The 27,158-nt window shown below is 53.6% G+C and overlaps 1 protein-coding gene across 1 annotated transcript in view; it reads right to left on the bottom strand.

The window, feature by feature from the left end:
* NUP210 (nucleoporin 210) overlaps window positions 1–27,158 on the bottom strand; it is a gene marked incomplete at its 3' end in the record, with an annotated part of 100,243 nt that overhangs the window by 67,496 nt on the left and 5,589 nt on the right. The window contains exons 2-8 of the mRNA XM_079713598.1: window positions 20,807–20,943; window positions 19,342–19,473; window positions 12,543–12,639; window positions 9,402–9,552; window positions 6,124–6,256; window positions 871–1,029; window positions 254–322 (exon numbers count right to left, since the gene is read on the bottom strand). Of these exons, the coding sequence (XP_079569724.1) occupies window positions 254–322; window positions 871–1,029; window positions 6,124–6,256; window positions 9,402–9,552; window positions 12,543–12,639; window positions 19,342–19,473; window positions 20,807–20,943 (878 nt within the window). The remainder of the gene's footprint in view (window positions 1–253; window positions 323–870; window positions 1,030–6,123; window positions 6,257–9,401; window positions 9,553–12,542; window positions 12,640–19,341; window positions 19,474–20,806; window positions 20,944–27,158) is intronic.

Genomic DNA, 27,158 nt, shown 5'->3' on the forward strand with positions numbered 1-27,158 from the left:
CCCACTCTACCCTATCCTGTTTCTCTCCCTGCAGAGCTGGCCACCAGCCGACCGTGGTCTACCCTCCGCTTATTCTGTGCACAGACAGGGGAAGGGCTGGGGGGGCAGCCCCGGGAAGGGCAGGGTGGCACTGACGTCCCGGGCCTCCCCGCTGGCAGAGCTGGCCAGAGGGAAGCGTTTCCTGGGGGGCTGTTACTTTTATTTGACTTTTTAACTCCCGTAATCACAAACGACCCAGGATGCCCACACTCACCCAGGTACCCGGGTTCCACCACGTAGATGGTGCTATTGGGTAACCGGGAAGCGCCCTGCATGCGGATACCTGGATTCTGAATTAAGGAACAAATAAACTAGCTGGCAGGCGTCGGCTTCGTTATCATCAACATCACGTGGGGAGAAGAGGGGATGGGAAGGTCCCAGCCCGAGGTCACGCACAGCACAGGCCGTTTCCAGAATCAGCGGCCACAGGGCACTTCCTCCACTCCAAAAGGGGGCCCTCTGCAAGGACCCTGGAGACCACCCAGGGCATGCAAACAAGTTGGGGACACATGACAACCCACACGCTGGTGTGGAAACAGCCTCGGCCAGGCCCCTCAGATGAGACCAGAGAAGGTTCCGGAGGCGAGGTTGGGGCTCCTCTCCAGCCACCACCCCTCACCTCAAAACCTCTCCAGCAAGTCTCCCCAGAGGTGAGCGATTCCACTCAGCTGGGGTACGATTTTGGTCCTTTCTGATTTTCAGACCTTGAGAGAAAACGGGGCTATTTTTAGCCTCGCCAAGCTTTCAGGGAGAAAAGTGACTTGACTTCCAAACAGCACATCTCCTGTGCAAGGCACGCAGATGCGTGCGCGCTGCCCAGGGAAAGGATACTCCTGTGACCGAGGACCAGGCTGCTCTGTCCCAGCTGCACTGCAGTGACCAACGATGTGTCCTGGGCCAAGACTGCCACGGGCCGGCCCGGGTCTCCCTCGGGGCCCCAGACGTTGTTCTGAAGCTGTAGCTCGTACTGATCGGAGGGCATTGAGAGTTCTGGCCACCCAGAAACAAAGGAGAACAAAGAGAGGAGAGAGAGCAAAGACAGGAGATGTTAAACATCAATGTCACCTCCTTCCCCCACCCCAGTCCCTGGACCTTGCTGTCAGTACAGCTGCTTGATTTTTTTTTTTTTTTTTTTGCTTAATTTTTTTCAGTGCTTTAAATTTTAATATTATTCTCCATGCCTGTGGACAAAGCTGACACTCTCCATGAATTTTCAGAGGCAATCACTTTTTTGTGGATGCCATGAGCAGCTTTTTTTTAAAAAAATTAAGCACAGCCTGTGACTCAAACTGCCAGCTGCTGGCAGGATACCAACATCAGACCCTTTTCTGTTCGTCACAGAAGCAAGTGAACTCTGCTTCTGCATCGAGGGGCCCAGGGTGGGGCTCACTGGACCTAGGGGTCCTTTGGGGGTTTCCAAATAACCCACTCACTCTGCCTGCGTTTGTGGCCCCATTCCAGCCCTCTTGCATGAGAGAGGGACAGGATGCAGGGACCACACACAGCTTCCCTGCTCACCACTGGGTCCCAGGCAGGGGCTGCCATGGGAGGCGCCCAGGACAAAGATCCTGGAGGAGTTTCAGCTAGAACATCCTTCAAAACTCCCAGGAATTCTGAAAGGGGGGCAACTTGCCCACCTCTTGTGCTAGGGTATCTGTTGTGTGTTCCAGTGAGTCCCCAAGAATTTGCCCTGGAACAGAGGGTTCTCAAAGTGTGTTCCCTGGACCATCAGCATCACCTGGGAAACCGCAAATAACTGGCCCCATCCCAGACCTGCTGAAGCAAACTCGGTGGATGGGGGAGGAGGGGTGTAGTGGGGGCAGCCAGCACTTTGTATTTGCACAGGCCCTGCAGGGGATTCTGACACTTGCTGGAACTGAGAAGCCCTTCCAGTCCACACAACCCACTTCCAGGTCTCCAATGGGGAAGCCCAGCCATGCTGGGCTGAGACTCTTATAGACGACGTACCCAGTGATCAGAACTCAGCAGCAGTGCATCAAGGATACACGTCATAATAAAAGAATAAGGTAATGCCACTGCTCAGAGAGCAGCATTACTCGGCGCTGCTTCAGGAATCACTAGTGTCCTCCCTTGTTTAACATTCTGCAAATGAAAAGGGCCCTTTTAGGAAGTAAATAGACCGACTCTGGACGATCTTGCACCACATGATGTAATCCTATTTACAAAGCCCGAAGGTGATGAAGAGGAGGGCTTGTCTAGCGGACCCCTTCAACACCTCTTTTTTTTTGCGGTACACGGGTCTCTCACTGTTGTGGCCTCTCCCGTTGCGGAACACAGGCTCTGGACGCGCAGGCTCAGCGGCCATGGCTCACGGGCCCAGCCGCTCCGCGGCATGTGGGATCCTCCCGGACCGGGGCACGAACCCGTGTCCCCTGCATAGGCAGGCGGACTCTCAACCACTGCGCCACCAGGGAAGCCCTTCAACACCTCCTGTATTGCAAGACCTCACTACTTCTCAGAGGCACTGAACAATGAAGCCTTTGCGGATGTGAAAGGTCCCCGTCTGTCCACAGGCAGAGGAAGCCTGCTCCTGGGGCCCCAACGCAGCCCTGCTACCACCCGCTGAGGGTGACGGGTCATCCTGTAGGCTGCCCTTCCATGGCCAGGAGGCCCACGTTCTCCTAGGAGACCCGGTCTCTGACCCCTCCCGACCCTGGCTGACCCCCCAGATGTGCTTCTGTCAGAACCCCCCATTCCCACCCCATGCAGGGTCCGGGGAGGACCATGGAGCTCCGGGGGCGGTGGGTCCGAGCCCAGAATGACAAGCAGCCCACTGCCCTGCCTCCGAGCCCAGCCCATCAGGCAGCCCAGCACGCACTCACTCTGCGAGGCCACGGCTCAGGGTGCGATGGGTCCTTTACCAGCTGAGTCTTGGACACAGGAACCCGTCCCACATCCGTCCTTCTTCCAACCTCAGCACAATTTATCCCAGTAATTTCCAGCATTCCCGTCACCCGAGTTCTTTTCAGACATCGACTCCCTCAGCCAGCTTGTCCTCCCCACATCTTGTTCTGTCTAATAGGTTGGTTACTGGGCTGGGCACATCAGCAACGCCAGCACCAGGCACTGAGCAGCAAGGGGAGAAGTCTGTGTCCCTTCTCCGTGCTGGGAACGCTGCCCATGGCCTCACAGACACTCCTCCTCCAGGCCCCTCTCTTCCCTCCCCTGCCCCACGGGCGGGGGTGTCTGCAGGTCATCGCTAGAACTCCAGGCGGGAGGAATCCGGGCAGCCCCCTGACCACTGCAGCCCCACAGCAGTGCCCGCAGTACAGGGTAGGGACTCCGAAAACGGGCCCGAGAGAAAGGCAGGCAGGCAGACGTCGGGAAATAAAAATACGGAAGGCAAGAAGGAACATTACATGTTTAAGGAAGAAAGACTGAAAGAAAATATGAAGAACGAATTTGGGGTAACTGCCCTCTCACCTGTAACTCTCTGAACCTTCTGCGGATGCCGTGCAAGACAGGGGCTTGCCAAAACTCATGTTCCCTGTCATGATGTCATCCCCTGACTTTCCTGTCTAGCAGCCAGTTAAAAATGACAGTGATGTGAATTGTATCTCAATTAAAAAACAAAACAACACAACCCATCAAAACGAATGGACAGTGAGCTTCCACCCGGATGTCTTGTTCTTGGTGGACCTTTGCAGGCCCCTCCCCCATCTGTTCCCCTAGAGCATCAGTCTGGAATCCACTCCAGCCCTGCGGCACCCGTCACGTAGGTGTGTTTATTTTTGGAGGCGTTTTCCATCTCATTACCACACAGATGCAAGAGAGGCAGCTTAACTACTTCCTGTCTGGGGATATCTTTCATGTGCCCCGTTCTTTGACTTCTACCGTAGGTCATTGAGCAAACCCCAAAGTTCTCTGGGTGTCTTGGGATGTGCTGTCCATCTGGGCCATGCACCAAAGGGTAAGCTCTGAACCCCTCTTTATTAAATGCCCTCTAACCTCCCTGGTGGGGGCACAGCTCCCCGCCCTCATCTGCCCTCACAAAGGGGCCACCCGCCCTGCCCTGGGAGAACAGAAAGCCCTTCTTGGGCTCCTCTGGGGCCCAGCACCACTCGACCCTGCAGGAGTGATTAAGGCCAAGGACCCGACAGCTTGGTGACTATCAGGCATTCTGTGTCTCGGTTTCTTCGTCCGTAAAACAGGGTATTAATGAAACCCACCTCACAGAGCTGTTGGGTCATAATGTGAAAAGCACAACAGCTAGGAAACTCTCATGATGGTCAGATGTTCCAGACTGTCTCCATCAGGCCACAGTGTGTTCGAGACAGTGCTCCGGTGGAGACGGTATTTCTGAGAAGCCCCTGTGGGTGCCCTCTGGCCTTTAACTTGTCTCCACTGCGTTCCCCCTGAGGACGCAGGGGCAGGGTCCTGAGAACTCCACTGCTGAGCCATCTCCCCTTTTAAGAGTCTCAGAAAGCCACACCCAGGTCCGTCCCTTTGCTTTTAGACTCTGCTTCCCTAAAGTCTGTGGTGCACGCCAGGCTCTGGCCAGGACCCCCAGCCCAGCTTCGTACACAACCCGCCTGCACGTTGACAGGTGCTAAAGAGCCGGACGCTCCACGCCCGGCACACGGAGACGCTTGGGACCCCCAGTCTACTGTCCTTCAGCAGGGCACCCCGTGTGGGAGAGAACCGGGCCTCGGGGCAGGAGGGGCCTGTCCTCGGCTCTGAGGCCTCCCCAGGGCTGCAGCGCCCTGCCACACAGTAATGACTGACCAGACCCACTGCCCTCAGACTTTCAGACCCAACTATAGACCAAGCCCAGGCTGCTCGGATGCTGAAGCATCTACACGCTTCTTAACTGATGCCCTGTATTACAGACAGAGCAGCCAGCAACCTGGGGAAAGCACCTGCCCAGACATGTGTCCAAGTGCTCGGGCCTAGAATGGAACACTCTTGTACCCGAGATACTAGATGACCTGTGCTCTGACCAAGAAATGTGTGTAAACTAAACAAAAAGATGATAATGATAATAATTCTTAGGAGGCTTGGTGCTGCATTAAGAACACTCATCACTGAAAATGCATCACATGTACACGGCACTTTAGAATTTCCAGAAAAAATCCATGTCCATTAATTCATTCTGCCCTCAGCACAGGCAGAAAGGCTTTGAGGGCTCCAAGAGAGAAACTGAGGCCCAAAAGGTAGCGGTGTCTTGCCAAGGCTGCCCAGCAGTCAGTGGTAGACCCACGGGCAAAACCCAGTCCAGCGTGAAGCTCATGGCTTCGGACATTCTTAAAACAAAGGGATATAAACCCAAAAAGATGGAAAGCAGGGTCTCGAAGAGATATTTGTACACCTATGTTCATAGTAGCACTATTTACAACAGCCAAGAGGTGGAAGCAAAGCAAGTGTCCATCAGTGGCTGAGTGTCTAAAACGTGGTCTATACAGACAATGGAATGTTATCTGGCCATGAAAAGGAAGGAGATTCTGACACCTGCTACAACACGGTTGAACCTCGAGGACATTCAGTTCAGTGAAATAAGCCAGACACAAAAGGACAAATACTACATGATTCCACTTATACGAGGTCCTGAGAACAGTCAGATTCATAGGAACAGAAAGTCCAAGGGTGGTTGTCAGGGTCTAGGGAAGGGGGTTGGGGAGTCAGTGTTTAATGGGCACAGGGTTCCAGTCTGGGAACACGAGAAAATTCTGGCGATGGATGGTGGTGATGGTTGCACAAAATGTGAATGTAATCAACGTCACTAAAATGAACACTTAAAAATAGTTAAAATGGGGGCTTCCCTGGTGGCGCAGTCGTTGAGAGTCTGCCTGCCGATGTGGGGGACACGGGTTTGTGCCCCGGTCCGGATGGATCCCACGTGCCGCGGAGCGGCTGGGCCCGTGAGCCGTGGCCGCTGAGCCTGTGCGTCCGGAGCCTGTGCTCCACAATGGGAGAGGCCACAACAGTGAGAGGCCCGCGTACCACAAAAAAACAAAACAAAACAAAACAAAAAAAGTTAAAATGGTAAATTTTATGTTATGCCTACTTCACCATGGTAACAAAAGGGCGCCGTTGCCATGAGTCCCAAGCTGAGCTGGTCCCCACCTGTAATCTTTCCTTGCCTGATCTTCTGCACCTTGTAGCGGATGGATGTCCCCACCATGAGGTAGACGTCATAAGCTGGGTTCAGAAGGATGTTCTCCAAAATCAGCAGCCTGACCTCCGCGGGGCGGACATTCTTAGCATGAGGAAGAGAGAAGAGGCGAGGTGAGCCCGGAGCAGGGGTCCGTGTGAGCAAGAGAAAGCGTCTTTAGAACTTTTCAGTCTGTTCACGTGGGCACAGGGAGGTTAGGGTGAGAACACAAGGCAGCACCTTTGAACACCCCAGAACCCCAGGGGAGCCCTGTGGTACAGCAGACAGCCATTTAGAGGTCATTGCCAATGTACACCGAGCCAGGAGTGATGGATACAGAGGCCACTAGGGGCCCAGGCGCTCCACCCACAAAAGCCCCAAAGGCCGGTGCTGGGGGCCGTACTCCTGCGTCCCACAGGACCCTGACGATTGGAGAGACTGTTCTTGGCAGGACACCACACCTAGGGCACTGCACAGACAGCAGAGCGACACACGCCGGGCTTTCTGAGAAAGAGGCTTATCTGCCTGCGCAGAAGGGCCCACAGAGGGCTCTCAGGGACGGGGGCGGGGAGGGCACCGTCACAGCCCCTCTCCTCATTTGAGCGCGCCTGTTTCTTACAGAAAGGAGTATATACCCCGCTCTGGTGCCCTGACTCTGGCAGCTGCTGCCAGAGAACGTGTCTCCATGCCTGTCTCTGGTGCCCAGCCATGGGGTCTGGGGTCCCACAGGACCGGAACCGATGGAGAAAGAGTTCTTAATCAGCTACCAGCCCCAGGGCACAGCAGAGAAACCCGATCTTTCTGGAAAGAGGCCCATTAGCTAATCATCACGGCTGCACCTGAGGGGCGGCTTCTAATTAAACACACATCTAAGGGCTGACAGTAAACCCTTCCTGAGGCCTTGGGGGTTGGGGGGGACATACCTTCATGCCCTCTCTCTGCCCCACTCCAGAGCACTGGCATCTCTAGGAGGGGGGCTCTTATACGTGTCTAGGACCCCAGCTCTTATACCTGGTGCCCTGGGTTTTGCGGCTGCCGCCCAGGGGAGGCCCCTGGATCCCCTGGCCCTGGGGGCCCTTGGGCCCCACAGGACTGTAAATCAGAGACAGTGCTTGGGCTACGACCCCCGACACTGCACACACAGCTGACTGACAACACCCCAGCCATTAGGTGGAAGAGGCCTACCTGCAGGAAAGGGGCTTTGGCCTGGAGGGCAGGCTTCAGGGTTGTCACGTGTAGGGTTTACAGAGGGGCTCTCGGGGAACGTAGGCTGGGGACATTATCTTTGTACCCCCATTGCCTCACTACAGCTCATGGCATCTCCCAGAAAGGAGCCTGCACCCTTGTCTGGAGCCCCGATTCTTGTGACTGCCGCCCAGGAGACACCTCCAGATCCCCTGGCTCTGGGGGCCAGGGAGGCTCTGCTCGCAACCCCAGAGGACTGTACATATGTGTGTCCTTTAAAAGCTGTTGTCTGGGGACTTCCCTGGTGGTCCAGTGGTAAAGAATCTGCCTTCCAATGCAGGGGATGTGGGTTCAATCCCTGCTCAGGGAACTAAGATCCCACATGCCACAGGGCAACTAAGCCCGTGTGCCTCAACTAGAGAGCCTGTGTGCCCAAAGTACAAAGCCCACGTGCTCTGGAACCCATGCGCCACAACTAGAGAATAGAAAACCCACACGCCACAACGAGACAGAAGCCTGTGAGCTGCAACTAAGACCCGACACGGCCCAAAAATAAATAAATAAATAATAAGTTAAAATCTAAAAAAAAAAAAAATTAATTAGAAAAAAAAAAAAAGCTGTTGTCTGAGGGTCTGGCTTCTAACCAGTCTGGATCTGGATCTAGGTGCTGACTGAGATCCTCCCCTTAGGGACAGAGAAAGACAAATAACATATGGTCTCACTTACATGTGGAATCTAAAAAACACAACAAAACACCCAAGCTCACAGACACAGAGAACAGATTAGTGGTTGGCAAAAAGGGGGTGGGCAAAATGGGTGAAGAGGGTCAAAAAGTACCAACTTCCAGTTATAAAATAAATAAGCCCTGGGATGTCCTGTATAGCATGGGGACTATAATTAACAATACTGTACAGCATATCTGAAAGTTGCTAACGGCATAGATCTTAAAAGTTGCCATCACACGAAAAATATACTCTGTAACTACATATAGTAACAAATGTTAACCAGACTTATTATGATCATTTTGCAATATGTACAAATATTGAATCATTATATTGTACACCTGAAACTACTATAATGTTGTATGTCAACTATACCTCAATAGAAAAAAACCAATAAGTAGTATCTTTGATACATTAAAAAGAAAAAACAACCACACAGAGCACCCACCTTGGGCCAGGCTCTGAGGTGGGTGCTTTCCACAGGCAGGACAAGGCCGCCTTGGCAGCTCAGCGGGGGCCCAGTCCCAGCCCAGCCCTGTGCCCCCATGGGGCCCAGGACACAAGGAGACAAACTTCCCAAATACTAACTGCAATCCCAGGTGTGCTGCAGGACTGCGCCGGACGTGGCTGCCTCACGTTTCCAAAACCCTCCAGGATTCCCAAACTACGGCTAAACCGCTGAAGAGAGTGAATTCTCATCTGTCACTTCAGAAATTAATCAGCAGATGTACCGCAAACTTCCTGCTTGGGCTCCAGGAACCAGGCAAACAAGAGGAAGACCCCAGGTCTGCAGCTCAAAAGGAGGCCCAGGCAGGGCAGACCTGAGCCCACAAGAACCAGGGAGGAACCAGGCCTTGGTTGAACCCACTTCTCACTGCCCTTTCTGCCCCTGACCCACCTCCACTCCCACAATGGGGCCTTGATGGAGAAGCAGGTGCTGGTGAGGCCAGACGACAGGGGGAGCGGGGGTCGGAGTCCGAGCCCTCCACACGTGGGACCAGGTAACCAGTGTCAGGGCTCAAGGTGGGGCACAGGGTGAAATGGCTGGTGGACCCTGGCAGTTCCAAAGGCTCGGATGTGTCTCTACAGCAGGACAGGGGAGCTCACTGAAGATAAGCTAGTTGATGCCAACCCCACTGCTCCCGGACCTCCCTGGAAATTGAGGAGAGAAGATGCCTTGTGACTGCACAGGTGGCGGCTCTGGTGCCCCGGCCACCTGTTCCTAAGCCGTGGCTCACACCAGACACCGTTCCCGGTAGGGCATCTCCTCTCTGCTGCTAAATACGTGAGGGAACCAGTCGTCCAGATCTCGCCCCGGAGAGCAGGTGCCCCCCTGCACCCACCTTGTACACGGCCTCCTGGATGCGTGCCTTCAGCCTGGAGCTCCCCGTCTTCATCCCAGACACCAAGATTGTGTCTCCCTGCTTGGCCGCCTTCTCCATCTCTGAGATGTAGGAGGGAGGGATGTACGTGGACTCCAAAAAAGTCAGGATGCTGGAAAAGGAACGTGAGGTCAGAACTGATGCGTGGAACCCAGGAGCCTCACACACTCACTCTCCGAAGCACCTCTGCGGGGTGCCAGACCCCGTGTAAGTGCTGCTGACCTAGTCGGTGCTGCCTAGAAACCTGTCCCTGAAATGTCCTACATCAGAACTGCCAACGTCCCTGTGAAACATGCAGATTCTCGGCCCCGGCCCGGCCCTTGGTCTGCACGAAGCCTGGGCATCTGCATTTTATAAAAATCCCAATGTGATTATGATAAAAGGCAGGCACTGAAATTTGAAGACCGCCCGCTTAGTTGCAATGTTTTGGTCTCACAGACGTGAAACGTGAGGCTCACGGAAGCTGAGAGCAGGCCCAGGACCGCAGGCCCAGCCAGGGCCCTTCAGGGCTCCCCACGCGTCCCAGCCCCCCTCCTTGGCCAGCTCCTGCATCTGGTAAATGGTTCAACGACCACGCCCTCCAGTGTTAGGAACAGGGAATCACATCGAATCCTACCTTCCCTGGGGTTAGGCTGTGGGGAGAAGGGAGGGAGAATTCGGGATGGGGTGGAACCCCCAGAGCACAGGCTGGTAAGCGGGGCCAGCCTGAGTCTCTCCCTGGCAGCCTGCGATTTACAGATAAGCCCCCCAGTTCCACCCGAATGAGAGCAGTCAGTTGGACACGCTTTCATTCTCCCCAAGATCTGCCGGGCCCTATACTATGCAGTGATTTATTTCCTGGTCCAGTTTTACGAGGTGTCACACACTGAATTTAATGAAAATCCAGGACACTCTGGTTCTAGCACCCCTTAGCACCCTGGACTTTGGTCAGCATTCGACTTACATACCGGGTGCTGGGAAGCTCCGGGGGCCGTCAGGGCAGGAAACAAGCCTGGTGGCGCGAAGCGGGGCAGGCAACCAGCGTCCCCTGAACATCTAGTATGTGCCGGGCCCAGAGAGGGGCTCTCACCCCCGTCAACGTGCTCGCCCACCCTGCCACCCTCCGAGGTGGGCACAGTGACACCTCCATCTGCTGGAGGAGGAAGCTGGTGCTCAGGTGGTCAGTCCTTGATGACGGCCACAGGCAGGACATCACAAAGCCAGGACCGGAATGCACGTCTCTGGGACCTAAAGCCCACATTCCTGGCTTACGGAGACCCCAGAAATTCCAGTGCTCAACCAGAGACAGAGGCTGACAGCCCAGCCCCCAAAGAGCTCTGACCCAAGAGGGCAACCTGGCTTGCACAGCGTCAGGGCATGAGGGTGCCCGCCGTGGAAATGGCCGTGAGCTGAGCCTGGATGTGTCCTGGAACCCTGAGCTGGACTTCTGAAGGTGTAAACAAAAGGCCAGACTTGTGACTCCCCACAAAATACTTACCAATTGCAAGGGAGTAAGAAAGTGACTTCAGAGCAGGGCACCTGGCAGACCCCACCCTACCCAAGTGATGACAGCGAAGAAAATCACTGATGGACCAACAAAATCACGACACGACGCAAGGAGAATACGGAATCTCGCCTCTGTGACGTTCCTGCAAAGGTGCAGAACTCTGGGTCTAATCAGGAGGAACGTCAGATAAACCCGAAATGGGGGAGGGTCTGTAAGTAACTGGACTACAGTCTTCATGAGTGCAACGTCCCAAAAGTCGAAGAAGGACCGAGAAACCCTTCCACGCTGACGGAGACTAGGAGAGACAGGACAACACGCGGCAGGTGACCCTGGGGGGGCATGTTCTGCTACAAAGGATACAACTGGGATAAACTGGTAAAACTTGAACAAGGTCTTGTGACTGCAGGCATCAGTGTTAATTCCCTAATTGTGATGACCGTCTTGTGGATGTGCAGGAAAACGTCCTCAGAGGTAGTAAATGCACATTGAAATAACTGGGGGTCACGGGCACCAGGGTGGCAGCTTGCTCTCAGATGGTTCGGGGAATCCACTTTCTGTACTACACTTGCAACTTTTCTGTAGGCTAAAATTTGCTGCAAAATTTTTTAAAAAATAAGTCTTCCTCCCCCAAAAGGGACTATACTCTTTTTAACATTTTTACAATACAGCATGAGGCAATGCAGCATAGCAGGGGATACTAGCCCAGATCTTGGGTCTGCACCAGCACTGGCCAGCAGAACCTTCTGTGATGGAAACGCTCCACGTTTGCCCTGTCCAGTGTGTGGTAACACCAGCCACACAGCTAACGAGCCCTTGACATGTGGCCAGTGCATCAAGGATCTGAATTTTCCACTGTACCTAGTTTAAATTTAAACAGCCAGGATAGGGTTCATGGCCACCACACTGCACTGTGAGAATCTATACACATCTGAGTTCAAGCTCTAGCTCCGCCCCTTAGCAACCTAAGGCACGTGGACAGTGGTACGGAAGCCACATGGCTGTTGGGAGGACTGGCTGAGTCAAGATGGGTAACGAGGGCTTCCCTGGTGGCGCAGTGGTTGAGAGTCCGCCTGCCGATGCAGGGGACATGGGTTCGTGCCCTGGTCTGGGAAGATCCCACATGCCACAGAGCGGCTGGGCCCGTGAGCCATGGCTGCTGAGCCTGTGCGTCCGGAGCCTGTGCTCCACAGCGGGAGAGGCCACAACAGTGAGAGACCCGCGTACCGTACAAAAAAAAAAAAAGGTGGCTAACGAGTCCGTCTCACAAGGAGTCTGCCTACAGGCTCACCTCCACCCCCGTGCCGGGGAAGGAAGCCTCCTGCGCCTGGAAGAGGTCATTGCAGGAAGGTCACCCCAGCCGGAACTGTCTCCCCGTTAGCTCACCCCCAGTGGAGCCGCACCCCACCCTCGCCTGCACCCCGGGACAGCTCCCATCGTCTGGGACAAGCTTTCTCCCCTGCAGCTGGACAGCCCAGCCTCCTCGACGATGTCCCACAGAACACACGCCCATTCCTGCACAACCGTGTGAGCCGAGGGGGATGATGATGATGGAAGCCCCCAGCCCACACGGAGCCGGGCGACAACCCCCTTCCCGCCTCCCCTCCAAGGCCTCTTACCGGAGCGCGTTGTGGGTGTCTGAGTACCCGTCGGCCTCTGTGTCCTTCACGATCATCCAGTCAAAGACCAGCCCAGCCAGGGTGCTGAACGTGTTTCCTGTAGGAGCAGGAGCAAAGGGGTGCACCCGTGTTACCCCCCCGGGGCCAGGGGCAGGGGAGATGCACTAGCCCCTGCAGAGCAGGCGGCACTGCCTGCAGCCTCCAGCCTCCATTCAGCAGGGAGGGAGGGAGGGGAAACGAGGCTGAAAGGATCAGGGTCACGTGACCGTGAGGGCTGAGCCGCGTGAGTGAGCCCTGGCCTCTCGGGGGGAGCCGTGTCCTTCCCGCTGTACCTCCTGCCTATGCGCACCCATCACCCCTCACGTGGGTAAGTGCTTTACAGTTTAGATGGTGGTTCCTGAGACTGTCACTCACTCCCCCCTCACCACCTTCCTGTGCTGGGAAAGAAACCCAGGCTGTCTGGTTTCATGTGCCCATCCTTGCCCCTCGGCCGAGATGCTGAGACCCCAAGTCCCGGGTGGAGGATGTGGACGCTCGCACAGCCGGCCTCGGCTCTGAAGCCCTGGCTGCCGTCCGCATGCCTTGGACCAGACGCCAGAACACGTGGAGCCTGGCCCGTGACTGGGCGACCGTTCCCCGAGGAGCAGGACTCAGGGTGGGTCTGAAACCCTCCGTAAACACCTTCTCAGGGTAACTGCAACACCTGGTTCTATGCAGACAGCCGGGAACAGGGCTGGAGATGAAAACTGGGGGCTCAAAGGGCTGATCTGCTGGGAACTATGGTTTGCTTTTTCCCCAAGTGATGTTGATTACGTTTTTTAATTGGCTTCCATCATTTCAAATTAAGAAATGCAGTATACTACATATCCAACTTCCAAGTTCAAAAGTCTGAAGACCCCGCTGCCTGGGCCCTGCTCGCTCCCTGTGGTGAGGAGAGGCTGCCTCAGCCTCTCCAGCTGGTTTGCCCCACTCCCCACCACACCCTGTCGCCCACACCCACTCCACCTCCATCATCTACATTCCTGCCTGGCCAGCCCCCAATACAGAGCATCTGGGGCCTAGGAAAGCTCTTCCTTCACTGCAAAGCACAGAGCATTTAGAGTCAGGCCCCACCCCACCTCTGAGGTCTCAGGGCTGTTGAGAAGATCGGAAGGAGAAAGTGCCCCCCAGCGAGGTGCCTGGTGGGTGCCAGTCAGCTCAGGGCCAAGTACAGTTCACCACGGCCTCCTGAGGACGAGGAGCCCGAGGCTGGGGGAGGCCTCCTTGGGTCTCTTAACCTGGAAAATGGAGACAAGAAACCCTGTGTTCATCCATTTCAGTGGTTACGCCTGGAGCTCTGTTTTTCAGAGTCAGAATCTCCGCATCTCTGTCATCTTCGGATGTGAGGGGAGGGATGAATGTGGGATCATTCCTGGAGCAGAAAGCATCCTTGGGCTTCCAGAAGTTTTACCCACATGGGAAGGTGCGCATGCAGGACCAGCTGCCTAATTTGCAGGGCTCTATGCCAATGAAAACTTGGGGCTCCTCATTCCAAAGGCAGGGAAAGCACCAGAAGGAGGCAGGTCAGACTTGGGAGAGTTGGAAGGAGACAGAGAAAGCCCCAGGCATGGGGCTGGCCGAGGGAGTGCTCCCTTGGGCGGGTAGGGACACTCTAGGGTGAGTGCAGACCCTTAGAGGTACCCAGAGGCCCTGCCCTGCAATTTGGGGTACACATGGATGTGGCAGTTACAGGGGTCCCCTCCTGCCAGCCACTGGACCAGCACACTGTGTCCTAGCTGAGCAGGCTCTGTGGAAACTGAGTCAGGCATCTCTCCTTCCCGCCCTGCTGATGCCCACACTAAGCCTCTGTAGCCTGTACATGGATATGCTAGGAAACCAGATGAGGGTGGGTGAGAGGCTCACTCCGGCCAAAATGCAGCCTCTAGAATGGACGTGCCCTGGGACAGGGATGGCCTCTGCCACGCTCCACCCCAACATACCCTGGGGACAGGTGCCTATCCCAGGCCCCCGCTGGGGATGGAAGGTGGCCGTAGTCACAGGACAAGGCTGGGGAGGGAGAGGACAGGCAGGACCCAGGACACCAGGGGACAGGGCACAGGTGGCCAGGAACCCAGCCCAGGAGGCACAGAGGTGGCAGGGAAGCAGGATCTCAAATCACTGAGGCTCCAAGTCCCATCAGGCCCCACTCACAAAACACGAGTACAAAAATAAATTTATTAAAATTTCAAGACGGCAACAGTGGAGCATTAAACCAAGCCTGGGGACCTTCGTAGCACGAGACCCTGTGTGAAGCTGGCCCTGACGTCTGGGTGACAAAATAAAACCCCAGGAGATGGCATGTGACCTGACTACAACTTCCCAGAGTGGACAGTGAGCAAGGGCACCTTCCAGCAAAACAGGCTCCAAGACCCACACATTCAGCAGGAATTTGCAGGCTTGGAGGTAGGGGCGGTTCAAGAAGCTTCTGCCTAGAGTTTTGCCTTGTCTGTTTGAAAAGCAGCTATTATGTACTCCTGAAACTAACACATTGTTAATCAACTATATTCCAATATAAAATAAAAAAAATTTTTAAAGCAGCTATTAGACCTACTGTGTGCCAAGTGCTCATATTAACAAGGAAATCCCAGGGCCCAGTCTCCGGAGGCTGCACCCCCTGTCCTGGTCCCAGGAGGGCAGCCGGAAAACACTAAGCAATTCAACTTAACAAACATTTGCTGGATGCCCGCTGGGCCCAAAGTCCAGTGTCAAACAAAGAATGAAGTGATCTAAATTCTGCCCAAGTGCGGAGCCTAACAACGAGTAAAAAATGCCCCGTGCCCCAAGGCTGGGCCTGCGAATCACTGAGGGATTTCAAGGAGGGACAAACTCCACCTTGGGAGAGCCCTGGAGGAGAAAATATTAGAGGGGATGCCCAGAGGGCCTGGGCTTCGGAAAGCAGAGATCCGGAAGTGGGAGTGGAAGGTGCTCTGAGTGGGAGGTGAGGCGGGGCATTTGGGGGACCGGAGCCGCCCAGCACTGCCCGGGCACCAGGTACATGTGGGCTGGGAGAGAACTCTGAAAACATTAACTCGAGGCAGGAACCCTGCAAATGGCCTCAGGCCAATAAAGTAGACCCCAGCCCCTGGTACAGACCACGGTGCCCAGGAAAAATGCAGCAGTTGGAGACAGGCAGCGTGGCCTAGTGGACAAGAGTTCCAGCGCCTGCTCTGCCGCCCACGAGCTGCATGACCCTGGGTGAGTCACTGAAGCTCTCTAGGCCTCAGCTTCCTTGTCTGTACAATGGGCTAATGTATAATTACCATCCACCCTCGTGGGGTAAGAGACTACACTTAGGGCTGGGCACCTAACAATGTCTGCTGAGCCACAAGCGGGTAAAAACCAAACAGGCACCGACCTAGATAAGGTACATCCCTTCTGAGACTGTGGGGCCCTCCGAGGTTATGAAGGTCAAGTTCGTCCTTACAAAGGAGACTGACCAGGAGGGAGGATACAGGCTCAGGACGAAGGAAGAGGGGATTTTTCTAAGGAACTAGTCCAAGTGCTTCTGGGTGGGGACACCCTCATAGTGAACAGGGAGGCAGGGAGTGAACCACCTGGTGCCACAGAGGTGGGCCTTGATCTGGGCTCTTCCTGAAAGGCCAGTTTATGCAGGCCTGGGTGAGCCAGGGTTCCCCCCGGAAGCGGCCACATGTACCACCAAAACCTTAGGAGTGGGAGGACTGTGAAATGTGATCCCCCAGGGCCACAGGGCACCTGTCCCACACAGGAAGGCCGGGCAGCCACCTTCCATTCCTGACACATCCACCAGCTGCCCAAGGGGAAAAACCAAAGTGACTTAAAAATGAATAAACTATAAAAAAAAAAAAAAAGACAGAGAATAACTAGTGTTGGTGAGGATTTGGAGAAACAGGAACACTCATGCACCGCTGGTGGGGATGTGAAATGGCACAGCCACTGTGGAAACATGCTCCAGCTGTTCCTCAGAAAGGTACATATAGAGTTGCCCTTTGACTCAGCAATTCCACTCCTGGGTGTAGACCCAGGGGAAATGAAAGCCTATGTCCACACAATGACTCGAACCCATGTTCACAGCAGCACTACTCACAACAGCCCAAAGGTGGCAGCAACCCAACTGTCCATCAACTGACGGATGGATAAACAAATGTGGTCCATCCATCCAATGGAACATCACTCAGCCATGAAAAGGAACGAAGCGCCGCCACGGGCTACAACATGGGTGAACCCTGACAATATGCTCAGTGAAAGATGGCAGACACCAAAGACCACATACTGTATGATTCATTCATATGAAATGTCCAGAATAGGCAAATCTATACACACAGAGAGTAGATGAGTGGCTGCCAGGGGCCAGAAAGAGGAAAGCACGAGAACTGACTGCTAATGGGTGTGGGGCTTCATTGTGCAGTGATGAAAATGTTCTGAAATTAGACAGTGGTGACGGCTGTGCAACTCTGTGAATACACTTTTAAAATAAACCACTGAACTGTACACTGTAGATGGGTCAATTTCATGGTATATAAATCTCGATAAAAATAAACAAAACTTGGGTCGTGGGGAGGGATAGATTGGGAGTTTGGGATTTGTGTGGATATTTGGGATTTGGGATAGTGTGACATGGACACACTTCTATATATAAAATAGATAATCAACAAGGACCTACTGTACAGCACAGGGAATTCTGCTCAATACTCTCTAATAACCTATATGGGGCAAGAATTTGAAAAAGAATAGATACATGTATAACTGAACCACTCTGCTGTGCACCTGAACCTAACACAGCATTGTAAATCAACTATGCTCCAATATAAAATTAAAATTTTTTTAATAAACAAAGCTTTCTTTTTTAAGTGACAAGACAGGAAATAGACCAGAGAGGTTAAGAGCAGGGTTTGCCACACTACGGCCCTTGGGCCAGATCTAGCGCCCACCAGTGTTTGTGAATAAAATTTTATTACAACAGCTACGCCCATTCATTCCACAGTCTGTGACTGTTTTAGAGCCACGCTGACACAACTGAGTAGTTGCTGCAGAGACGGTCTGGCCGGCAAAGCCTAAAACAATTCCTACCCAGCCTGTCACGGAAAACACGTGCTGACTCCTGGCTGAGAGTGAACTCGGGACCCAACCAGGCCGGAGCTCAGATTCTGGCTCTGCTGCGTACGAAGGACTAGCATGTGTGTGTGCCTGGTCTGTGTGCATCTGTGTGTGCACGTGTGTTCTCTCTCAGTCTCCGCTCCTGGAAGTGAAACGCGTCAGGACAGGTGAGGCATAGGACCCCCGCCACCGCGTCGGGCAGGTGAGCTCCCGTCAGCTCGCTGCACAAACCCCTCCTCGGTGCCCTCTGCCTCAAGACCAGGCGCAAATCCCACACCTGACACAAGGCCCCTTTATATCCTGCGTCCCTTGGCCTCTCCAATTTCAGTCTCAAGGATGAAACGGGGTCCCCGCCTGGCAGACCCCACATCCCTCGAGGCTCAGTCAAACATCCTGCCTTCTAAGAAACTGTTCTGACCCCTGACCTCCACGCCCCACCTCCAAGCCCCCTGGAGTTGCTCCCCCACCCAGTGGTCCCTTCACACTTTGCACCCAACGTGATTACAAACCTCAGCTGCCAGGATGCATGTGGGGCCTGATCTACATGTGGACCCCCTGGCCTGAGATGCTAGGGGCAGAGGCCCAGTGCGCCCGCCCCACCACAGCAGTACCCCAGGACCTGGCAGACCCGGAAGGCAGAACACACTCCATGGCCACCCAGCGCACTGAGCACCCACCACACACCAGGCGGGGCTGACCCTTCACACTCACTCACCAGGTCCTCGTGACCAGGTAAGCATCATTATGTCAGTTTCACCAATCAGAGGGGGGTTCAGAGAAGCTGGGCAGCTTATCCGATGAATGAATACAGAGCGGAAGGAAGGCTCGGACAGATGCTTCGGAATACTGATTCTGCCCCCAAGGGACATTTGGCGATGGCTGGAGAGATTTTTGGTTGTCACAACTCAGTGGGTGCTACTGGCATCCAGTGCATAGAGGCCAGGGATGCTGCCAGACACCCTGAAATGTACTGGACAGTCCCCACCACAAAGAATTATCTACCCCAAATGTCAATCCTGCCTAGACTGAGAAACCCTGATCTATAACAATGTTTTTAAAAAGCCGGGGCAGTGGGGGCTAGAGTGGTCAGGGGAGATTTCAAAGACAAGGTGAGTCCTGGCCTGGACTTGAAGTTTTAGAAGATCTTTCGTCTGGAAGATGCCTTTTGCCTGACCTACTTTCTTCAACAAGAACCTTAACCTACAAATTTTCCCTTTGCTCCTTGACCAGGAGGTCAGGCTACAGCCAAGACAGTCTGCCAACCAGCAGAACAGACCTTCTACAAAGAATCCCAGCCCAGAACAAGCCAATGTTCTGCTATGAAGTGAAGGATGGTACGTGGGGCCGGCAGCATAGACGTGCTCTCTTCCACACCCATAAGCACACGCGCGCGCATGCGTAGGCTGCAGTCTGGATCAGGAAGCCAGGCCCAGACCCCACAGCCTCTGCTGTTCACAGCAGTGACCCCATGAGCCCCTCCCAGCTGTGCACAGGCACGGAGCTGGCCTCCAGGCCCTGTGGAGAAGTGGCCGTGGCCTCGCTGCCACCGTGGGCCTGGCGTCCACTTTGAGATGGTCCTGACCTCTTCCACGTTGCCCCCCTGGCCGGAGCAGCCCGCCTTGGGGGAGAGCAGGCCGCACACGAGGAGAGGAAGAAACAGAGCCCGCCAGGCCAGTGGCCTCACCTTCCGAGTCCAGGGCCTGGATCTTAAGCTCCAGCGGGGAGTCCTCCAGGTAGAGCTCGCGGGTGGTGGAGACGATCTGAATGCCATGGATGAGGTCCACGATGGCGTCGCAGCGCAGGACCTGGCCGGTGGCTGCAGGGGCAGGAACACAGGGTCAGCCGGAGGGCAGCCACCCCACCTCCAGCGCCTCATAGGTTGGGTGGTCTTATTCTTTGGCAAACACAAGGAAAACCAACAATACCCCCAAAAAAACGGGGCTGGAAGAACCGAGTCAACCCGCAGGAGACCCACGAGGCCCAAGAGTCAGCATGGACATCCAGGAAGTAAGGGCCTTCCAGACATTTTCATTGCCCATCTTGTACTTTTCCACCACGAGCACCAGCGTTTAAAGCTGTGTGCAAAACACTTCCTAGAATTCCTAGTTTTGTTCAGAGTGTAACCACTGAGCTGAACGACAAGGGTTCTGGTATGATAAGTTAGCATCCAAAAGGACGATGCTGTTCTGAATGCCTGTCCCTACCCTGAAATTAGCAATTACACCCGGAATTTGTGCATTTGTGTGTGTCTCTGTTTACACTGCAGTTTTTGCATAAGACTATCAACTACACTATAGTATAAAAAAAGAGCGTGCACATCTGCACGGATTTTTTACTTGCTCCATCAATAAGACACATAAATGGCATTACCTGGAGAATCCTCTAATGTAAAAAATAACAGCTTGTGACACAAAATCATTCTGACCATTCTCCGGGCACCATATAACTACTTGTACACCCTTAACTTTGTGAGAAAGCCATTCAGCCCCATTTATCAAAAACCTTAAAAATATTCATAGGCTGTGACCCAGCAAAGCTGGGAATCTATCCTTGGCAGGAAATAACCTGAAAGAACCCAAAATTGTTCCCTGAATGAAACTATTTATTTTCCTATATAACACTGAAATAAACATCTGAAAACAATCTGAATGCCTCATATAAGGGAATGCTTATAGCACAACCTCTGGTTAAGAATATTACTCGGCCATTAAAAACAATTCTATAATAAAGTGGGAAACTTTTCATACCATGTTAGGTGGGGGAAAAGCATGACAGAAAATTCATTGTTTTCTAAGCATCTTATGACCATAATGTGGCAAATTAAATATGGGGAAGTGAAACATTGCACAACTTTCTTCATTTTGAATCAACGCCCATTAAGAGTTATTTTGGTAACAACTAATAACTTAGAAATGAAAGCCAGCCTCCACGGGAGGGAAGGCAGGACAAGGTGCTGGCAGGAGGTACCAGGGTTCATGCTGCTTGCTCAGTGTCCCCCCAGCTCCATGGGCGTCCTCAGACCCAACAAGAGAAGGGAAAGCGTGGCCATGGGCTCTTCAGTCCCTGTGGCCCAAGGTCTCAGCAGGGTGTTTCCAGCCCCTGAGCCCCCATCCCCACCGGGGGCCACGCGGGGCACTTGGGGGCCTTACTGATGTCCTCCGCGAAGATGATGCTCGTCAGGCGGGCGGGCTGGGACAGGCGGGCCTGCACCACTGCCTTCCGGGAGCACTGCTGCTCATCCAGGCCCAGCGGCTCGATGCTGGCCACCTCCGGCCGGGTCGATGACCTGGGGCAAGAAGAAGAGAAGTCACCCTCGGGAGCCACTGGAGAGGCAAGGCTGGGACCAGAAGCCAGAGCCGCAGCGCCCCCCCAATCTGTCCCAGACTCACAGGATAGAGGGGCCAGGCTCTACCAGCTTCAAACCCAGAGGAGACAGGCAGCCGAGGCCCCTCTAGTAGGAGCAGGACATCCTGAGGGCGTGGACCTCCCCTCCCACCTCACCCCCCGCCCCCAGCACTGAACATATCACACAGGCAGAGAGTCACTGCTCGGGACACTGGAAAATACCTCCATGGTCAACAGTCACCTGACAGGACTATTCCAAGGAACTGGAAATAACTACTGGTGGGAAAAGTGCCTACGGTCCCTGGGGAGGAGGAGAGGCCAGGTACCTGCTGACCTCTAGGCAGGACCTAGCACACGGCAGCCTCCCAGACGGTCACCTCCATCCCCAACAGGCCCTACAAACCCAGAGATCACCGACGGGAACCTTGGCAACAGGCGCAAGGCCCAGCGGGGAAGGTGGGTGGAAGGGCAGGTAAACACCTTCTCCCCGGAGGGAGGATGGGTCATTCTTCACAGAAACAATGGTTCATCACCCTGCACCCCGAGCCAGGCAGAGAGCGCCGGACATGAGAGGGGACGACAGGCAGAGGCAGGTCCCGTCTGCCAAACGCAGAGACACCCAGACTGTTATTAAAATACAGAAATGTGCTGGGGGAGTGTGGTGGTTAATTTTACGTGTCAACCTGGCCAGGCCATGAGGTGCCCAGCTACTTGGTCAGACATTATTCTGGGTGTGTCTGAAGGTGTTTTGGGATGAGACTAACATTTAAACCAGTAGACTGGGTAAAGGACATTGCCTTCCCCAGTGTCGGTGGGCCTCACCCAATCAGTTGAGGCCTGAATAGAACAAAAAGGCGGACCCATCTGCAAATGAGAGGGAGTTCCTCCTGCCTGACAGCCTACAGAGGTGTGTATACACACACACACATACACACATATTGTTTCTCTGGAGAACCCTGACCAATACGGGGAGGGCAAAGAAGATAACGAAAGAAACTATCTACCACGTGTTAAGCCCCGAGCTAAATACTTCTGTCCATCAGATTACTTAATCCTCCAGTAGGCCTATATGGGAAAACCAAACCGAGGCTCAGAGAGGTTGAGTAACTCCCCAAAGCCACACAGCTGTACGTGGCAGGGCCAGTGATCACAGCCAGGTCCGTGTGACTCCAGATCAGACAATCCTCCCACTACCCGAGTGCTTTCCCCAGGGTACGGAGCACACAACACCAGACAGCAGTGAGGCACCGATGATGTATCTTTACATTGACTCTTTAGGTCATTTAATTACTACACATTCATTTTTAATTGTTTCAGGAAAAACAAATGTATCAAACTTACGAGCTCCTAAATGTTAATACTGAAGAGGATGTCCGATGTTCAAAAAAGGAGTCATTTTGAAGAAAATAGTAAGTTTTTGTATACGTGGTACACTGAAAAGGCAGCAGTCTGACAGTGTCATGAAGCGGCTGCGTTTGGGAAGGAAACACAGCATCCCCAGGACAGCTGTGAGGCGCGGGGTCTGTCCATCAGCTGCCATTTTCCAGTGTTTCTATAAAACAAGGACAGAGCAGCCTCTCGCACTGAGAGCTGGAGCTCTCAGGACCAGCCTGTCCCCACACTGGTTGGGGAGGACCCACATGAGGAACGGAGGGAAGGGGGTAGAAAGCACGTGGGCCGCATCAGCTGCCTCAGCCTAACCCTCGCGGGCTCTGGGCTCATGGCCCAGGCGGCAGGACGGCTCCAGGGAGCAGGGCTCAGGGAAGGCGGGGTCTGCACAGAGCTGACAGCTGAGAGGCCCACCCAGAAACCAGCTCCAAAGGCCAGGTCACTTGGACACAGCATCACGTTCTGCCAAGGAAGCAGGTCCAGGCTCAATGGCTTTTCTGCCAAAACAGCCTTCCTCTGTCTCCAGTTTAAACGAACGGCCGCTGCTCAGAAGGGATGAGAGCTGCTCCAGCTCGCCCACCTGGTCATTCTGTGCATCTCAGCTGGTGGTTAGCACGCCTGCCCACCCTCCCCACTCATGCACTCGCCTTGAGACCCACGGGAGGAGCTTCAGGGGCCTCCCCGGGCCCCTGGCACAGGCAGTGAGGGTGACATGGCCTCACCCTCTGCTGAGAAGGTTAAGGCCCAGGGCAGCAGGTTGCTGCCACCCGCCAGCTGTGTGACATGTGACACTGAGCAAACAATTCCACCTCAGTTCTCTGTGCCTCTGTTTCCTCAGCTGTACAGGGCAATAAAAGTGGTACCTGCTGCAAAGGGTTGGGGCGGATTAGATAGGATGACGGATGTAAAGCTCTGACTGCAGGGCGTCACACATAGTCAGCGAGATTCTGACCATAGAACTTTGCTTTTTAAAAAAGTAAGAAAACATGGGCCCTTCTAGATTGTGATCATTCACATGTGACCTGTCCATCCCCTTCCCTGAATGAAGCCTGACCCTGATCCCTGCTGGTGGGGCCCCAACACCAACCGCAGACATCCTCAGAGCCACAGGCAAAGATTCAGGTCCAAAGCAGGGTCCACCACTGGCAAGAGCCTGAAGCCTCTGACTTCAAGCCTAACCTCCGCTCCGAAGTTCTCCCTCCCCCAGCTCCCCCCCAACCCTCCACTGCTGCTGAGCCCTCCACTCCTCGTGTCCCTCCCTCCCACCGCTCTTGTGCGGCCCGGCCTTGAGGGCTCATGGGAAATGGTACCTCTTCCACGGACCCATCCCTGATCCTCCTCAACCTCCACTCAGCTCCCACAGCTTGGAGTCCCTAATGCACCCATTCATTCATTCATTCATTGAATCCATATTCACTGGGTGATAGGCAATATTCCAGGTACCATTCTAGGTGCTGGGGACACAACGAAGTACAAAATACACATTAATTCCCACCTTCACGGAGTTTACGTTTTAGTGGGAGGAGAACAAGAATAGACAAAATGACTGAGTGAACGTGGGATCTCAGACAACAGTGCTACGGACAAATAGAAGGCAGGGGAGGGAAAGGCTGGAGTTTCCAACTGGGTGGTGAAGGGAGCCTCCCTCAGAGGGGACATGTGAGGAGGAGAGGCAGACACAGAATCCCTGAATACCTGGGAGAAGGGCTTTCGGGCAAAAGCATCGGCACGTGCAAAGGCCCCGAGACCACGGCTGGCATGATCCTTCTCCCTGTCCGACCCCTCGGAGACTGAGTGTGAGGACAGCGCCCGTGGCGGGCTCATTTCTTGCCCTGAGTGCACCCAGCATAAGACTCTGGTGCAAGTTTTTGTAGATGCCCCTTATCAGGTTACGGATTCTCTTCTACGCCAAACTTGCTGCAAATTTCTATCATGAATGACTGCTGAATGCTCTGCACCTATTGAGACCATTATATGGCTTTTCTTCTTCATTTTGTTGATAGAAGAATTAATTATTCATTGTTGATCAAGCAATTACATTGATTGGTTCACGTTAAACCAACATTGCATTCCTGAGATCCACCCCAGTTGGTCATAATACAATACGCTTTTTATATTTTTCTGGATTTGATGTGCTGCTATTTTTTCAGGAATTTTGTACTCTGCGTCTGTGAATTTCTTTTTCTTATAACGTTTGAGGCTGGTTTGCAATCAGTGTAATGTTGGCCTCATAAAAAGGAGCTAGGAAATGATTGTTCTTCCTGCCTTTCCTGAAAGAGTTTATGAAGGATTTGTACTATTTCCTCCTTAAACGTTTCCTAGAATTTACAAGTGAGGCCACCTGGGCTTGGAGTTTTCTTTTCTTTTCTTTTTTTCTTGCGGTACGCGGGCCTCTCACTGTTGTGGCCTCTCCCGTTGCGGAGCACAGGCTCTGGACGCGCAGGCTCAGCAAACACGGCTCACGGGCCCAGCCGCTCCGCGGCATGTGGGATCCTCCCGGACCAGGGCACAAACCCACGTCCCCTGCATCAGCAGGCAGACTCTCAACCACTGCGCCACCAGGGAAGCCCTGGAGTTTTCTTTATGAGAAGGTCTGTAATTATAAACTTAATTTTACCAAATGTCCTAAGTGGACCGAGAGGCACCAAGGGCTCTATGCCCGAGAACCCTTCCCCAAGTCCTGCACAGGAGGTGGGGAGCCTGCGGTTCAGTGTTGGTGGGCATGTTGCTTCCTCTCCCCTCGAATTGCTCACCCACATCCCAGCGAGACCCCTTCCCAGATCACAGCAGCTCCGGACAAGGGCCCCAGGTGAGCAAACCCAGGGTATATATACTGCCCCACACACACACACACACATAGCTGGGCAAACAGGAAGCAAGGCAAACGTGCACACATGGGTGTCATTCCTGCAGGGGACCCGTGTTGGGTTTTCGCTGCCCAGACTCCATTCCCCCTCCTCAGTAACAGCACCCAGCTTTTCTGGGGGTGCTGCTCTCCTCCACCCTCAGACCATGAGGCTCCAGGGCACCCATGCTCCTTGGACCCTTGGAGGCAGGTGGCTGGGGCCTGGCTGATCGGCTGTGCATCCCCCTGGATGGAGGTGTTCAGACCCAGCGTGCAAGGCTTGACAAGGGCTGCAGGGCTGGACCCGTCCTCTTGCTACCCCAGGGGGCACCCAGCTGAGGCCCGAGACCAGGCCCTGCTGACATCACTGAGCCCTGTGTGCAGCCTGAAACAAACTCTGCCAAAACAACGTCCCTGCTTTATTTAAACTATTTTGGTTTGAGTTTCCTGTCACATGCAGGAAAGTCAGGAGAGTTGAGACAAATGAAATCCCCTGACTGAATTCTTCAAGACTTGTTGCCTTATTACATTCAAACTACTGGTACTATATTTTTTAAAAAAGAAAACAAATTGTCATTTATTATGTGCTTACTATGTGTCAGGCTCGGAATAAAACATATCACAAATGTTTTACTTGCCTCCCAACAGTCCTTCTGAAAGCCCCCATTTGATACACAAGGAAACCTCTGCATGGATGTGGAGTAACCTGCCCAGGGTTACATTCCCGGAAAACACCTCAGTCGGGCCTGGCTCTAGACCCCTGGTCCAGACACCACCTTCCCCCTTGTGGTGAATGCACCCAGATTGTTCAAAACAGAGCTAATGGCCTTCACCTACCTGGGGCTGCCCATGGGAGGGCCCAGGCTGCCAGACCTCCGTGAAAAATGGCTCCATCTCCTCCTCAATCACCCCCTACCCCACATGCATCCTAAATACTGCTTCTTAATGTGTCATCAACTTCCCTAAAATGCTACTGAACCTGGATAAAACAGCCATTGATGCGAAGGTCTGGCACACTTCCTGTGTATCCCAGGACTGAGCTGAGTCTGTGACCTGGTTTTGAATGTGGTTCTGCCTGTGAGTGGGGAAAAACATGCCAAGTATGCAAAGGAATTAGTAGAAAAACTGGTTCTGCTATTTGGTTCCCTCTGCCACCCTCACCTGCAACATTCAAAGTCCCTGCCTCTGGACTTGGGTCTCTGGCCACCCACCGGGGCAGCTGCCTGGACACCTGCACATTCTGCCCTTCCCGGCCCCCCATCCAGTTACATCCAAGTAACCTTCGTATCTTTTTCTTATTTTCTTTTATTTGTTTTTTAAATTTTTTTAAGATTTTTTTTTATGTGGACCTTTTTAAAGTCTTTATTGAATCTGTTACAATACTGCTTCTGTTTTATGTTTGGATTTTTTGGCTGCGAGGCATGTGGGATCCTAGCTCCCCGACCAGGGATCAAACCCGTACCCCCTGCATTGGAAGGGTGAAGTCTTAACCACTGGACCACCAGGGAAGTCCCTTACATTTTTCTTTTAAATTGATTCTTCCTTATTGAAAACGTACTTATTTATTTATTTATTGGCCGTGCCCCGCGGCATGTGGGATCTTGGTTCCCAGGATTGAACCCGCGCCCCCTGCAGTGGAAGTGCCCCATCTTAACCACTGAACCGCCAGGGAAGTCCTGAAACAATACTTTAAAAGGAAACTTCATATCACTAGTATAAATAGAAAGCCTACACCATTTGCCATCCATCTGAGGTAAACATAAAAACAAACAAGAATCGAAACAATGTTACTGCATTTGGGGGTGGGGGACACTGTCACCCCCAAAAAAGAAACAGGCAGATATTACAGGGTATTAGGAAAAGCAGAAGGTGGTTGTAGGGGCCAGGGGATGGGGAGGGGTTAGCATTTAATGGGGACAGAG

This window comes from Hyperoodon ampullatus, assembly GCF_949752795.1.
Source record: "Hyperoodon ampullatus genome assembly, chromosome: 10".
Classification (NCBI taxonomy): Eukaryota; Metazoa; Chordata; class Mammalia; order Artiodactyla; family Ziphiidae; genus Hyperoodon; species Hyperoodon ampullatus.